This window comes from Prionailurus viverrinus, chromosome B2 (genome assembly GCF_022837055.1).
Source record: "Prionailurus viverrinus isolate Anna chromosome B2, UM_Priviv_1.0, whole genome shotgun sequence".
Lineage (NCBI taxonomy): Eukaryota > Metazoa > Chordata > Mammalia > Carnivora > Felidae > Prionailurus > Prionailurus viverrinus.
This window is the reverse complement of record NC_062565.1, coordinates 23091050-23105776: the sequence shown is the minus strand read 5'-3', so window position 1 is coordinate 23105776 and position 14727 is coordinate 23091050. Positions and strand designations below refer to the sequence as shown.

General features: G+C 42.0%; 2 protein-coding genes across 16 annotated transcripts in view; one reads left to right on the top strand and one right to left on the bottom strand.

Moving 5' to 3' along the window:
* Positions 1-8151, bottom strand: part of LYRM4 (LYR motif containing 4) — a 172845-nt gene extending 164694 nt beyond the window's left edge. Inside the window, exons 1-2 of one of the 4 annotated variants that reach the window (XM_047860726.1) lie at positions 7956-8151; positions 7730-7808 (exon numbers count right to left, since the gene is read on the bottom strand). In XM_047860726.1, coding sequence (XP_047716682.1) covers positions 7730-7770 — 41 coding nt within the window. In that variant the 5' untranslated portion in view covers positions 7771-7808; positions 7956-8151. Of the gene's footprint in view, positions 1-7729 lie in introns of all 4 variants that reach the window. The other 3 variants (XM_047860725.1, XM_047860730.1, XM_047860729.1) reach the window with 3 other exon arrangements.
* Positions 8152-8585: 434 nt separating this feature from the next.
* FARS2 (phenylalanyl-tRNA synthetase 2, mitochondrial) overlaps positions 8586-14727 on the top strand; it is a 537420-nt gene continuing 531278 nt past the window's right edge. For 7 of the 12 annotated variants that reach the window (XM_047858223.1, XM_047858237.1, XM_047858233.1 and 4 more), the window contains exon 1: positions 8586-8708. The gene's annotated coding sequence lies outside the window, so the exon portion shown is untranslated. Of the gene's footprint in view, positions 8735-14727 lie in introns of all 12 variants that reach the window. The other 5 variants (XM_047858230.1, XM_047858228.1, XM_047858229.1 and 2 more) reach the window with 2 other exon arrangements.

The window sequence follows — 14727 nt, the reverse complement described above, 5'->3', positions numbered from 1 at the left end:
TCTTAGGCCCAACCATACTACGATCTTATAACTGCAGGGCCATCTTATATAAGTTATATAGTTATAACTAGCCCGAGGCTCTAGTGCAATAACATATATTCTATGAAAGGCCAGGAACTGTTAGAAACAAACTGATTTGTCCAAAGAATATTTGGCAGTAAGGTCTTTAGTAGAGCTTTCCTATCTTAGAAAGGTGTGTTAGAAAGAAAGGTGTTTTAGAAAGGTGCTTAGTGTTAACACTATTCACGTCAGTTAGTATTATTCACCTTACATTCTTGATCAATCAGTAGCACATGGGGCAGAAAAGGTTGTTAATGTGAAAAGATCTGCAACAATGAGTATAGAAACCTGTGAAGTAAACCTCTACTTGGTTCCTGCTGTGTCCAGAAGCTCCAGGTTCCATGTCCTCAGCTTCTAGTTCAAAGAGAACAGATTACTAAATAGGAATCATTATTTAGTCCATTTGGTAAGACTGCAATCAGGGACTTCAATAATGTTGCCTTCAATTGTGTAGCAGGTAGTACTGGAGACCTGACATTTATCAAGTTAGCAGTTTATCAGTCACGAAACTAAAGAGTCTATTTAGCTACTTCAGCTGTAAAAGAAACCATGAAAATGAATATCTTTGGATTGATGTTTCTAAAACTTCTGAAGGTCAAGTCAAGGATGCATGGGGTTGTAGGAATTTTCCATGGAAAAGCGTAGAGTCATAGAAATAGCAGTGCATTGGGGGCTGGGAAGCTTTTTAGCTCCTATTCTGTCAGTTACCAGCTGTGAGACCTTAGTCAAGCCGTTTATCCTTTCTGTCTTTACTTTCCTTTTTGACCCATTTTATCACTTGCTGGCTATTTCGCTGAGCACTTAAAGTCATCTATGATGGAACTCCAGTCCAATGCTTCAGCCAGTTACCTACCTCTGGTTCTGATGTGCCCTTGTGTTTTACTTCCCCAGTACCTCATCATCTGTGCCTGGTGTGCTCCTCCACCCGTGTCTACATGCCCCCAGCTATGGAAGACACCAAGTGTTGGCTGGCCCAGCAGTCATTCCCAACTCTTTTCTCTTGCTGCCTTCCACTGCAGAGCCTGGAATAGCTACATCCTCATTTTCCAGCCTTGTGCTCAGCAAGTGATAAAACTGTAACAGAGTCCTGGTCAGTGCTGTAACCAGAAGTTCACTAGAAAGGCTGCAGGCAAGTTTACCCTTTCCTTGTGAAAAGAAAACTTACCTTTCCTGTTTGGGATATCCTTCTTTCTTCTTCTTGCCTTGCATAAAGATATGATATTTGGAACCTTGACAGCCATTTACAACCATCAGGCATATGCATGAGAGGAAAAGGAACACTCAGACATGTTATCATCTAGCAGCTAAATCAGTTTAGCTACATACCTCCAGATCTTCTCTATGTGAGAATAAACCCTTTACTTGAGTACTGTGTAAAGGTTTTCTATTACTTATAGTCAAAAGCATTCTTAATGATATCTATTTTTAAGGTGGGTTTATGAGGTCAGCCTTTCCTCCTTTGTACTTTACTGATAAACTCCTGATGATACTATGAAAATTAGTGAAGGGAAATCTTATTTAAAAAAATTTTTTTTTTCAACTTTTTTAATTTATTTTTGGGACAGAGAGAGACAGAGCATGAACGGGGGAGGGGCAGAGAGAGAGGGAGACACAGAATGGGAAACAGGCTCCAGGCTCTGAGCCATCAGCCCAGAGCCGGACGTGGGGCTCGAACTCACGGACCGCGAGATCGTGACCTGGCTGAAGTCTGACGCTTAACCGACTGCGCCAACCAGGCGCCCCAAGGGAAATCTTATTTAAAATGCAGGTGAGAAGTCCCGTAGGGGGACTGCTCACCCATGAACTTTTGGTCTAGTTCACTTTGCTACTCCAGCGGAAGGAAGGAAGGTTTTCTCCTTGCCCAGCAACAGCCCTGCCAAGGAGAAACTGCCACGACTCAGCCAATAAGCCATCGCCACCCTCCAACAGTCTTTTGTTCCAAGCAGCCCCTACCAACCTCTTCCTTTTTCTCTGTAATGTTCCTCTCCTGAGTTCTCCAAACCGGCTGGCCTATAGTTTGTCACAGCTTGCAAGTCCTGAATCACAATTCCTCCGCTATTCCCAAAGGAACTCATTATGCTGGTAAAATAAAGGGCTCTTTTGTTTTTTAAGGTCAACAGTACTTAACCATTTTCGTACCATTAATGGGAGGCTAATTTTGATTTGCAGCTCCTACCACAGTGCTTAGTGTTACAGGAACTATATAATACTCAAAAATTTACCAAAAAAGAAGTTCTGACACTCAGTTTGGTAAGCACATGGGCATTATTTTTGCTTTGTCTCACATTTTAAAATATTTAACATTTAAAAAATTTTTGAGAGAGAGAGAGAGAGAGAGAGAGAGAGAGAGAGAGAGAAAAGCGTGAGTGGGGGAGGGGCAAAGAGAGGGAGATATTGGATCCAAAGCAGGCTCCACTCTGAGCACAGAGCCCGGATGTGGGGCTTGAACTCACAAACCGTGAGATCATGACCTGAGCTGAAATCTAGGGTCGGACGTGGTCGGTCCGGTTCAAGCCCGGATGTGGGGCTTGAACTCACAAACCGTGAGATCATGACCTGAGCTGAAATCTAGGGTCGGCCACCCAGGTGCCCCACATTTTACAATATTTTTAATGTGTAATAGCAAAATGGCTGATAAAAATTACCTCTGAATACAATTTCCTTTTGCTTTTCAACAAATATTCGTAAGTATATACTAGGCAGTTATTGTGTTAAGCACTAGAAATACAGACATAAGATAGGAACGGAATACAGGCATTCAAGGAACAAATGGTTGAGACAAGTACACCTACAACTACAATAGTATTTGATATGTATAACAATAAATCTGACAACACAGTGCTTCCTCAACATCCACTTACTTTCCAGTTTATCCAGACACTGGCAATCAGGCATGGCACGAATCATGTGAACTTCCCAACCTTCCCACATGGTCACTTCTCTCACCCTAACTGATGAGAAAGTGTTCCCCCTCAAGTCCCAGGACCAACCATGCTGTCAGATACTCTGCCTCTCACCTTTTGTGCGGCCCCGCTCTCGAAGTTATCCAAACTCCCATATCACGTTAACCAGACTTCCTGCAGTGGAGGGTTGGTCTACACTCACTGTGGCTGTTTACTTCCTTCTGATTCACTTCTCAAGCCCCACAATCTGGGTTCTGCCTTAGCCACTGGCACTGCTCTGGTAAAGGTCCCTAGAGATCTCCATACTCCCCAAAACAGGGACCACATTTCCATCTTTATTTATTAGACCTTGCTAAAGCAAGTGGCCCTGACCACAACCACTTTCCCCAAACATGTGACTATCTTGACTTCTGTGACACTACTCTCTCTGCTTGTTCTCTTCTCCCTTTTAGACATTAGAGTACTTATCCAAGTGTGGCTCAGGGGCCACTGGGGGTCTCTGAGACCTTTCAGCAGCTTCATCAGGAAAAGTATTTTCACAATATCAAGAAGATATTTGCTTGTTTCTTCCTCACTCTCTTATGAGTGTATGGTGAAATTTCCCAGAGGCTAAATGACATGCGATACAGCAAGAGGCTGAAGGCAGAAACAAATAGAAGAATGTACTCTTCTTTTATTAAGATGAACGTTAAAGAGATTTGCAAAACTGTTGAATAATGTCACTCTTGCCACTAATTTTTAATTTGGAAGAAAAAGTTATTTTTCATAAAAATGTTATTTATGTTTGTGTGTAATGGGTTTATTATTTCGTTTAAAGATAGGTGTTTTAAAATGTTTTAGTTTTAATTTTTAATACGATTTTGATAACTATGCTGCACACAAAAAAGCTCTTGGGGGTCCTCAGTTATATATAAGAATGTAAAAGGATCCTGAGACCATTAAATTTGAGGATCATATCCTTAGACTATGTCTTCTTGGTCTCCTTAAGTGGCTCTTCTTTGTCCGTAAGTGGCTCTTCATTGTCTAATTCCTTAAATTTTGATGTTCTCTAGAACAGCATCCTTAGCCCACTAATTTTCTCACCATATACCAAGATTTCTCAGTCTTAGCATGTTTGACATGTTGGAACAGATAATTTGTTTTTAAAGTTTATTTATTTATTTTTGAGAGAGAGAATCCCAAGCAGGCTCCATGCTATCAGCCCAGAGCCTGATGTGGGGCTTGATCTCACAAACCCTGAGATCGTGACCTCACTAAGATCAACTGGACACTCAACTGACTGAGTCACCCAGGTGGCCCCAGGTAATTCTTTATTATGGGGGGATTTCTTGTGTTTAGCAGCATCCCTGGCCTCTAGCTATTAGATGCTAGCAGCATCCTCCCACCCAAGCTGTGACAACAAAAATATATCCAGACATTGTCAAACAAAATTGCCCCTGGTTGAGAGCTACTGCCCTAAATACTCTTCCTGGAAATTTCACCTAATACCAAGATTTTAATTCCTCTTAAGATAATAATTCCACTTACTGGGTACTTACTCTGTGCCAGGCATAATTGTAAGCACTTGACATGTATTAACTCATTTAAACCTCTATCACTGTATGAGAAATAAATCATTATCTCTGTGTTATAGATTAAGAAACTGCAAAACAGAGACGTGAAATGACTTCCCCAGGGTCACACAGCAAATAAGTGATTATAGTAACTCTGGCCCTGTTTGCTCCCCTGAGCTGTAGATGCTTGTGCATAACTGCCTTTGCTGCACATCAGATGACATTTACTCAAGATGTCCTAAGATGTATTTAGGAGTCTTCTTGTCATAAGACCAGCTATTTCTGTAAGTCAGTTAATGGCAGAACTTTACACTTAATCTTTCTGTGCCTCCTCTTAACTAGCAGCCTGGTTGTGATTCTAGACTCTGCTTGGATTCTCTTCCTTCTTCCTGAATCCAATCATTCATAGCGTTCTAACAATTTTATCCTATATTAAAATGCCTTTTTTTCTCTATCATCCACTATTCCTGCCTTCATTAAGACCCTAATCTCTCCTCAGCACCGCTGTAATGAACTTCCATTTGGTGTCCGTGTATCTAGCTCTCAAAATTATCTTCTACACTACTGCCAGTGATCTCCCTAAAACGTAAATCTGGCCATGTCTCTCTCTGGTTTAAAATGCTTTATTGGTTGCCTGTTAGCTAAGAATAAAGTCCATGTCCAAGGCATGGTGCCTAGGTCCTTGAATATGTATGTGGCCCTTTCTAACCTTAGTCTCATCCTCTGTCACCTCATGAATCACACTTAACTCTTCAGAAATTAAACAGTCTTCTGCTGTTTGTTGTTATCTGAACATACTATGCTGGTTTATGCCTTTGATCCAATATATTCTTGATTCTATCTCCTGTGCGTGCCCATCACAGCACTTAACACAGTTTGCAAAAATGGTTTCTATAACTGTGTCCCACAAAGGTCTGTTAAAAAAGCCACTGATGGGCCTTGCTGAGCCCAAAGCTCTCATCTTTCTATATCTAGGTTTTGGTATGGCAGAGGCAAAGTTTTTGGAAGCACTGAAGTAAAATGACACTTAGGAAAAGGACCTGTTTAGATGGAGGTGGGGTTGTGGATGAGGGAAATTAGGAAAACCTCTGTCCTGAGAAGGTCATGATTGAGCTGAATCTCAAAAGAGGATGAACTCAAGACAAGACTGTTTAAAGAATGTTTAAAGACAATAGAAAGAACTTTACAAGGGGGAAGGGGATGTCTTTGAAATTCACAAGACATAGCCTTAATATACAAGAAGAACATTATTTTGTAAAAAGTACATTTATTATCTTAGACATACTGGTAGGAATCTCAGGTTTTAGGTCCATGATTTCAAGAAAGTGTAAAATGATTACCAGATCCCTACCGTTAATACATTTACATGTATTTAATAAATTTGGTTCAAAAGCATTACTCAAAGTATAATTCGAGCAACTACTTTCTAATTGTCTATTACTTTACAGTGGCTCATACAGAAACTCATTTCCAATTTTCTGCCTATGAGCTTTGAATGATTTTCCTGCAGTTTACTCCTGTTGACTTGGCATTTATTCACTGGATAAAACTTTGCCTCAAGTGTACATTTCACCACCTGGCTCATAAATCATTTCTGAATGGATTTTTAGAAATGTAAGAGTCCTTAGAGATTACCTAGTCCAACAGGCTAATTTTACAAACAAGAAAATTGAAATACTAAGGTTGAGCGACTTGTTGAAGGTTATATATTCTCTGAGGGCTCGTACTTGACTTTTCCACAATGTGCTTTCTCATCTACCCTATCCCTGCTGCTGTCTCTTCAGTGTGTGACCTGTGTGCCTATTCCTAATTCTTGCTTATGCTCAGTAAACTTAAATGACAAAATATCTTCTTCCAGAATGTAATGTAAATAACTGGTTACCATTTATTCACTTGCATATTTTGTGGGTTTCTTCAATAGACTTGGTGAAGTCTTGGTGCTAAGTACTAGGTTAATTTTTTGTTAAAAATTCTACCAGTATTCCTGATATTTATAAACCTTACCTTCCAAAGGCAAAGCCATTAAGTGAAACCACGGTCTCTCATGAAATGTTTCTTTCAGCCATTTGACTGGGTAAATTTGGTCTCACTGGTATGGTCCAGATGTTCTCAAATTTATAGGATGAATACCTTTACCATGCAGGTATCTAAAAATTAGCCACTGCTTGAGAGGTTTAGTGTTCCTATAACCTACATTGTACTGGGTCTACTTATAGGGCCTCACAGCTCATATACTCACTGGGAGGGTGGCGCCTATCTAACCAGATCTTTCCAAGGATAGGCTCTCTCCTAGGACGCTTGGCCTGGCCAATCACCCAAAGTCAGATCTCGTCTAAATATGTCTCATACTCAGACAGGATCAGGTAGTTGGTAGGAAACATCAAATCTGAAAGGACGCAGAGACAGAATCCATACAGTAACGATGGGTCAGAAGTTATAAGGAAGCAAAAAAGGAAGCAGAGGCTGGGAGGTAGACCAAAAAAATATATGAAGAGTATAAGGAACTCAAGAGCATATATGAGGAAGGGGCAGGCACGGAGAAAGTCGTGCAACACATTGAGGGATGTAAGTTTAGACTCTCATCCTTCTGCTACTAAGATTTTTAAGGCTGTATCCCCATTTTATGAGGCCAAGGGAAACGTTTCAGCTCCTGGAAGATTGTGAGACTTTCGTTCCTTTACCGCTACTTCAATTTCCTTTACAAACCCTGCCCTCGCCCGACCCCCTCTGCAAAGCCAGTGCCCTAAGTAGGAGTGATTTGATTCTGATTCTTGCAACCAAGAAAGCTAGTTAAGACACGTAGGCTATTATTAAAGAAGTGGCTAGAGCGAGTCTTCAGCTTGCGGACATGTGCTACTGACTGCTTACTTCCACTATCAACTCTTCCAATCCTGAAGCTCTACACATGCGACAAACGGGTCCTAGCTTGAACCCTTGCAGTTTCCACGTCCACAGAAACACACTAGTAACCACACTCCCAGAGAACCACGGTATTCGATTTGGGGGAAAACTTCACAATATTTGAACCTATTCTTTAATACAATAAAGGGCAAGCCCCCTGCTCTTCCATGAAGGTTTCAGAGAGCTACGCTGGTCCGACAGGGGCACGTTTTTCGGCGGCGGAGCCTTTGCATCCCCATTCCAAAGCCTCCGGCGCGGGACAGGAGCTCCCCGCACCCCGGACCTCCCGGCCCTCGCCGCCCACTGGGTCACCTGTAATTGTAGGCGCTGAAATGCTTGCTTTCTCTCAGCATCGCCCGGTACAGATCTAACACTTGTGCGCGGCTGGAGGCTGCCATTTTGAAAGAAAAAAAAAAAGGTCCTTTTTGAGGAGGTCCCGAGTTTAACCTAACCCACAAAACTTCAGTCTGTGCAAAACCTTGAGTGAAATGAAATAAAAGAAAATACAGTGGGGTTCGGTCTCGCTAGCGGGCCGCACCTCGACCTAGGAGAACACCGGCCCGCACCTCGGGGCGCTGGGCGTCGCGCGCCGCTGGGGAGGCGGGCGCAGGCGGGCTTCGGGCAGCTTAAGGGGGAGGTGCCGACAGGGAGGCGTTGCCATTCTCTGCCCGCGCCTGGAAGGAGGCGTGCAGCAGCTGAGGGGGAAGAAGGGGGACGGCCACAGGGGAAGGTCTGAGCCTGGGGAGGGACGCAGGGCGGAGGCTCTAGCATTGAGTGCGCGTTGCCCGTCAAGGAGCGCCTTCGAGAACTGCCTAGGTCGTGGCGGGTACATTTAGTCTCATATTGCAGCTCCCAGTGCTATCTCTGCAAGGCCCAACGCCTCGTTGCCACGGTTACCAGGAGCGCGGTGGGTCGACGCCCCGCCTTCGGCCGCAGATGACCCGCCCCTTGCGCTGGGGCCGCCCTCCGCGCTGCCTGAGAGGCCGAGCGGGCTTTCCAGGTTGCCTTTACTTTACGGCTCTCTGTCTGTGGACCCCCTGTACAGGGAACTTTCTGAGCATAGGGATGGGTTGTAGGGGGCGCTGAGGCGACAGGTGAGGGACTCCCTGGTTCTTAGGCTCTGCTCAGGACGACCGGCTAAGGGCCTTGATAGCAAGGCCCCCTTTCTTGTCAAAATGGCAGCGCCCAGCATGCTGGGGAGGTATCTCTAAGGTGGGGAGGGGGTGCGGCGGGTAAGAGACCTCCCAGGAGAGTGAGCAGCGTACCGCGCTTCAGATTTTGAAACACCCAGGTTTGTGTCTCCTGGGCGAGCGGTGGGTGAGTGTTTGCCTCGCTGCAGCGTGATGTGCGACATGGGCGGTCGGTGGTGGCGGGGAGAGTTATTGGCCGTGGAATTTCCCCCCCTTTCCGGGTGTTCTTTGCGCTTTCGAGGTTTTGCTTCTGAGAGTCCCGCGGACTTTTGTCATCTAATGTGTACGAAAGGTGGGGTGGCGTGAGTGGTTAATTGGGAAAACTTAAAGGATTTAAGAACTCTCTTGGGATAATTTCAGACCCAAAACTAGAAGCTGAGCAAGTTTTCTCACGAAGTTCTACATGGCTAAGTTTTCTCTCTTGGTCTTTCCCTGAAGACATCAGCACTTCAGAATCACTTTGTTACCGTGGTGGATAAATTTAGTTGTTCTGGTTCTTGAACGTAGGACCGGGCGTGGAGAAGCCTGAGCTAGTTCTAGTTAAAACTAGGTGTGTTTGTAAAGCACCTGTCTTATTTTGGGAGTGTTTCTGTCTATATAGACAACGTTAGAAGAGTCAGTTTTCTTGCTCACATCACAGGTAGGAGTAACTTTAGACGTAAAAAACAAGTTTCCCTCAACAGCCATCTTAATTCAACCACTGAGTTGTGGTTGTATTTCGTCTCTTTAAGTTTATCTGTTTTTAAAATGACACTTGCTTTATATCAAAACCTCGTATTTTCAGAAACTGTAAGAGATGGAAACACTTTTCTGATCTCGATGCACTTTAGTGTACTTGCAGCTTGGTGTCCTTGCACCCAGATATTCTTGTTAATATTACTTGTTATAATGCAATGGCATTTTTAAAAAAGGCATGGAAGAGAACATACTTCTAGTAAAATCTTTTTAAGTTTCCTGTTTGATTTTTTTTTTAAAGGTGTCCCACATCTGTGAGTATCAAAATAAGGTTTTTTACAGAGTAGTCAAGCTTCTGTCACTCTTGCAGGTTGATCAGGTCATTGGGCAAGTCTTGCCTCAGAATTACTGAAAGGGATTTTAATATTTTGAGTTTATCCTTGGCATTACTGAAAGGATTCAAGACCAAGGTAATTGATTATTACAGAGTAAGATCTAGAGCCATTTTCTCATAATATGGTACATGAGTGCTAATGACATAAAATGGGGCACCTGCGAAAACTACAACGTTCCTGCAAGTTAAAAATAGAGAAAGCTATCAAGGTAAAAGAAAAAAAAAAACAGAAAAGTTATTTTGGCTTGTTTAAAAATATTGGGAATTGTAGTGTTTCCTGGCTGGTTCAATCAGTGGATCATGTGGCTCTTGATCTCCGGGTTGTGAGTTGGAGGAAGGCCAGTGTAAAGTGTAGAGATTACTTAAATGAATAAACTTTAAAAAATAGTTGGGATTGCATTATATTTTGCTTCCATCTGTAAAATAAAGTTGGAATAATTATTACTGTATACAGTTGTTTATGTCTAATTATCAGGTGATTTAATCATTTATACAGTTAATGTAGATCAAGGACTTTAACTTTGTCGTAATCAAAGAAAACTTTCCAAATAAATATTTAAAGTTTAGTTTGGGTAGCTAGTCATCTGTTAGTACAAAGAATAGTTGAGGTTAGGTCGGTGATAACTTCCCAGTAGATTCCAAGCCAAGTCCTCACAAAAATATTTTTATTGTATTTGAAATAATTTACCAGCATCTTGGATATTGTTGTCTTGAACAACTAATAAAAAAAAAATTGCATTCCAAAGCTAAATCTCTATTTTTGTACATCTTTATTGCAGAGATGACTATTTTGAATAGTAGCTCTGTTTGAGGTTGAAAGGAATCAGGCCAGTACGTGAGGATTACTTACTCATATGTTCTTTAATATGCATTCTATTCTGGGCTGAGTATTCTCTTAGGTAATGACTATTAGCTAGTGGTACCCATCTACTACCACTTAAGCCTCAAAATGTAAAAATGTACAGTTCTTTAACTACTGATTTAAAATGATGTATGGGGCATCTGGGTGGCTCAGTCTGTTAAGCGTTGGACTTCAGCTCAGGTCACAGTCTCAGGGTTTGTGAGTTTGAGCCCTGCTTCGGACTCTGTGCGGACAGCTCCGAGCCTGGAGCCTAGTTCGGATTCTGTTTCTCTCTTTCTGCCCTCTCCTGCTTATGATATGTCTCTCTTTCTCTCTCAAAAATAAATAAACACGAAAAAAAAAGTTTTAATGATGTATTACTTCATATTAAAATTCGGGTTGCTGGATTGCTAATGAACGCTTAATCCTTTTTGAAGAGAAATTTCTCTAAACATAGTAACGTAACAGCAATTTATTGTCTTAAGCTTAAATACTAAGTTATTAATTAATTTATTTATGAGGGGGTGAGGGGGAGAGAGATGGGGACAAAGGATCTAAAGTGGGCTCTGCACTGACAACAGAGAGCGCGATGCAGGGCTTGAACTCACAAACTGAGATCATGACCTGAGCCGAAGGCAGGTGCTTAACAGACTGAGCCACCCAGGTTCCCCAGGCTTAAAATGATGTACAAAGAAAATCTTATATAAATGAGTGACTTGTGATATTATGATTTAGAAATTATTCCACTCCAAACATGGATCTAAGTCTTTATTATATGTAATTTTCACTTTTTTAAAATTGAACCATTATTGTAATAGAATGTGAAGCTGGAAGAGACCTTGGATATCAACTCCTTTTTACAGATGAACAAACTGAAGGCCTTTTTGATTTCATTTATTCAACATTGATTGAATGCTTCCTAAGTGCCATACATTATCTAAGATGATGGAGTTACCATGAACAGAGCCTTTTGGTCCTCCCAGAACTGGACAGGGAACTAGAGAAGCAAAGTATTAATTTGTTTTGTCAGGTGCTATGTTACCAAGTGTCTGGAGAGTACAGAAGAGGGCCATTCAACTAGGATTTTGACCTAAGGGGAGGCTTTCCATCATAGAAGGTGTTTCCCCAATTAGTTAGTAACCCAGATGAAGAATGTGGTAAGACGTTGTAGTGTATATTCAGGGAATTGAAGCATGAGGGAGCATGACCCATTCAGGGAACTCTGGGAGATGGATGGGAAGGACCATCTGTGAAACCAGACGTGATTAGTCCTGTGCCTGCTTTGTTTTAATGATGCTTCTTCTGTTTTGGGGATAAGTTATTTCTTATACATTGGCTAGTTCACATAAGTAGACTTTAAGATCTGTTGAAATATAGGTTAGTTTTTTAGGTGTTGTTAGGTTTTTGTTTTAAACCATACTTTTGAATCCTATATTTTAGGAGTACTGAAATTCTGTTTACCTCTGTGTTTAACATATAGTTGACCCACCTGTTAGTTCAAGCCACAGTTCCTGTGGATATTTGAGGGCTATAAATCAAATACTGATCTAGGTTTCCAAGAGTTTATAGTTTAAGTACAGTTTGTATGTAATTAAAACAAAGTATAAAGTGCTTGAGGAGAAGCATGGAATCTCAGCATAAGAGGTCACTTCCATGGGTAGTGCCTGGGCCACACCTCAGACTGACAAAGTCAGCATGGCCCAGGCTCCAGGAGGATTTTGTTTTTAATTTTTTTTATTTTTTATTCCCCAGGTGATTGGATGCAGCCTGGTAGAGAAGCGTTAATCTGTGGGAATTAGGGGGCTTTTGTAGGAGGTAGTGTTCATTTGGGCTTGAGAGAATTTATGTTTGAGCTGGGTCTTGAAAGGAATCCCAGGGTTTGGTGTGTGGGTGCGATGGTTACTGCAGGATAAAGCTTAACTCTTGGAAAGGGTAGAAGAGAGAGAGTGAGTGAGATCTGGGGAAAGATGATCAAGGCCTACAGACTTGTGAGGGGGGAGTTGGAGGGTACTTGAGGGGGAGTGCAGGAGATGCAGCTGGGAAGCCTGGCACAGCAGCTTTCCTGGATGGTGGACACCTGCTCCGTACTTGTATGATCTCAGTTGATTGGAGACCTGATGGGAAAGAAAGCTGTTAACTTCATTTAAGGACAGGGAAGCTGAGAGGTTGGGTTATTGAGTCGGAATGTTCCACAGCTAGGAAGCAGTGAGGGTAGGCATTGGCCGAGGACCTGATCTGTCTAGCCATGATGCTACACTGCTTCACAGACAGTCTTCAGTGGAAGCTTCAGGAGTTTGAAGTGTATTAATTTTTCTTGGATAACATGGGTAAATTTCAACCATATCTGAACTTTAATTTAGTTGGATTCCACTTATTTATAAAGCTAACTGGTTAGCTCCTAACAAATATTCAGAAAATCTCAAATATTGATTTTTTTATACTAGCTTTTTATTTAACCTTGTAAGAGAAAAAAAATTTTTTTTCCTATTAACGTGTCTTAGAAAAGACCTCAATCGAATGCCCTTTTTAGGTTGTCTGTTCATGTGTGCAACAGACATTACTTCTTGGGGGATTTCTGAGACTCTCCTTTCTGGAGAGTCTTACCTAAGAAAATCTGTTCTCTAAGAAAGTTAGAAAGCAGCTAGATAGTCTAGCTTCATTGATTGGAGGCTAAAGGTTCCCTTACTTTTGGACAACAACAATACAACTGACAATTGGTTTTGTATAAAGTAGATCAAATGTTACTTCTAGAGCATTTTTTTTTGGAAACAAATTCTTTGCCTTCTGAAGGAAAGAAACCATCTTTTCCTACTACAAACTCTTACCAACATGGGAATTCTTTTACAATGTGGTTTATGGTAATGTTTGTTTGTTTAAGAGAGAGAGCACATGGAGTTGAGGAGAGGGACAGAGGTGGAGGAGGGAGAGAGAGAGGGAGAGAGGGAGAGGGAGAGAGAGGAGAGGGAGAAAGGGAGGGAGGGAGAGAGAGAGAGAGGAGAGAGGAGAGAGACAGAGACAGAGACAGAGACAGAGAGACAATCCCAAGCAGGATCCATGCTCAGCACCAAGCCCAAAGTGGAGCTCAATCCCATGACCTGGGATTATGACCTGAGCTGAAATCAAGACTTGGACGTTGAATCGATTGAGCTACCCAGGCTCCCTTGCCTTTTTTTTTTTTTTTTCTTTTTTTTTAATAGTAATACTCTGCTATAGATCACCTGCATTCTTTTTCATACTAGTTATGAGGGGTGAATTAGAGCAATTATATTTTCTTACTGTTTGTATATTTCAGAATGAATTGTTCATCAGCTAGCTCTATGTGATGATAATGCTTAAAGTTTACATTCTTTTCCAAAAGCTTTGCCAGGCAGTTTGCAAACATCTCATTTCAGTAATTCTTATAAAGACGGGAGCACCTGGGTGGCCCAGCAAGTTAAGTGTCTGACTTTGGCTTAGGTCATGATCTTGCAGTCTGTGGGTTTGAGCCCTGTGTCAGGCTCTGTGCTGACAGCTCGGAGCCTGGAACCTACTTTGGATTCTGTGTCCTCTCTCTCTCTGCCCCTCCCTGACTTGTGCTTTGTTCCTCTCTCTCAAAAATAATCATAAAAAATTTTTAAAAAATTCTTATAAAGACAGATTTGAAGCCCTGATTGACTTCTTTGAGTGGGGAGTAATAACCACCATCTGTTTGTTCAGATCAGTGGTTGTGTACAGAAAACACTTAGGATTGACTCTGTTTAGGAAAAAAAAACACACAGCAGCCTGCGTTTGCCTAGTCACTGACGAAATACTAGGTCAATGTCTCATACAGAAACGGAGTTCTGTGATATTAACTGATATCTTGGAAGGACGGTATATCTTTGTAAAGAAAAATCCTGCAGTTCTTCCCTACTGTGTTTCTTTCCTGTGCGTGTCCTTAGCTGTTCAAACAGAACACTTCATTTCTGGTCACCTGATGTGTGGGGATTTTTACCGACACCAAAGCAGTTCTCTGCGACACCAGCTGGGTATCCTACAGTTCAACTCAATCCTGACACTGCCTGAAGATAGCATCAGATTCCACAGGGTAAAGCTCATTCCCCTAAGACTGCCCTCCCTACCCTCCTATTTCAGATGCCAATTGCAAGTAGTGGATCCCCAGGTTGCCCATGCCATCTGTCGGATTTGGCTGCAAATTGGAGGTTCCCGTGACTCTCTGCTCAGGTTTGAG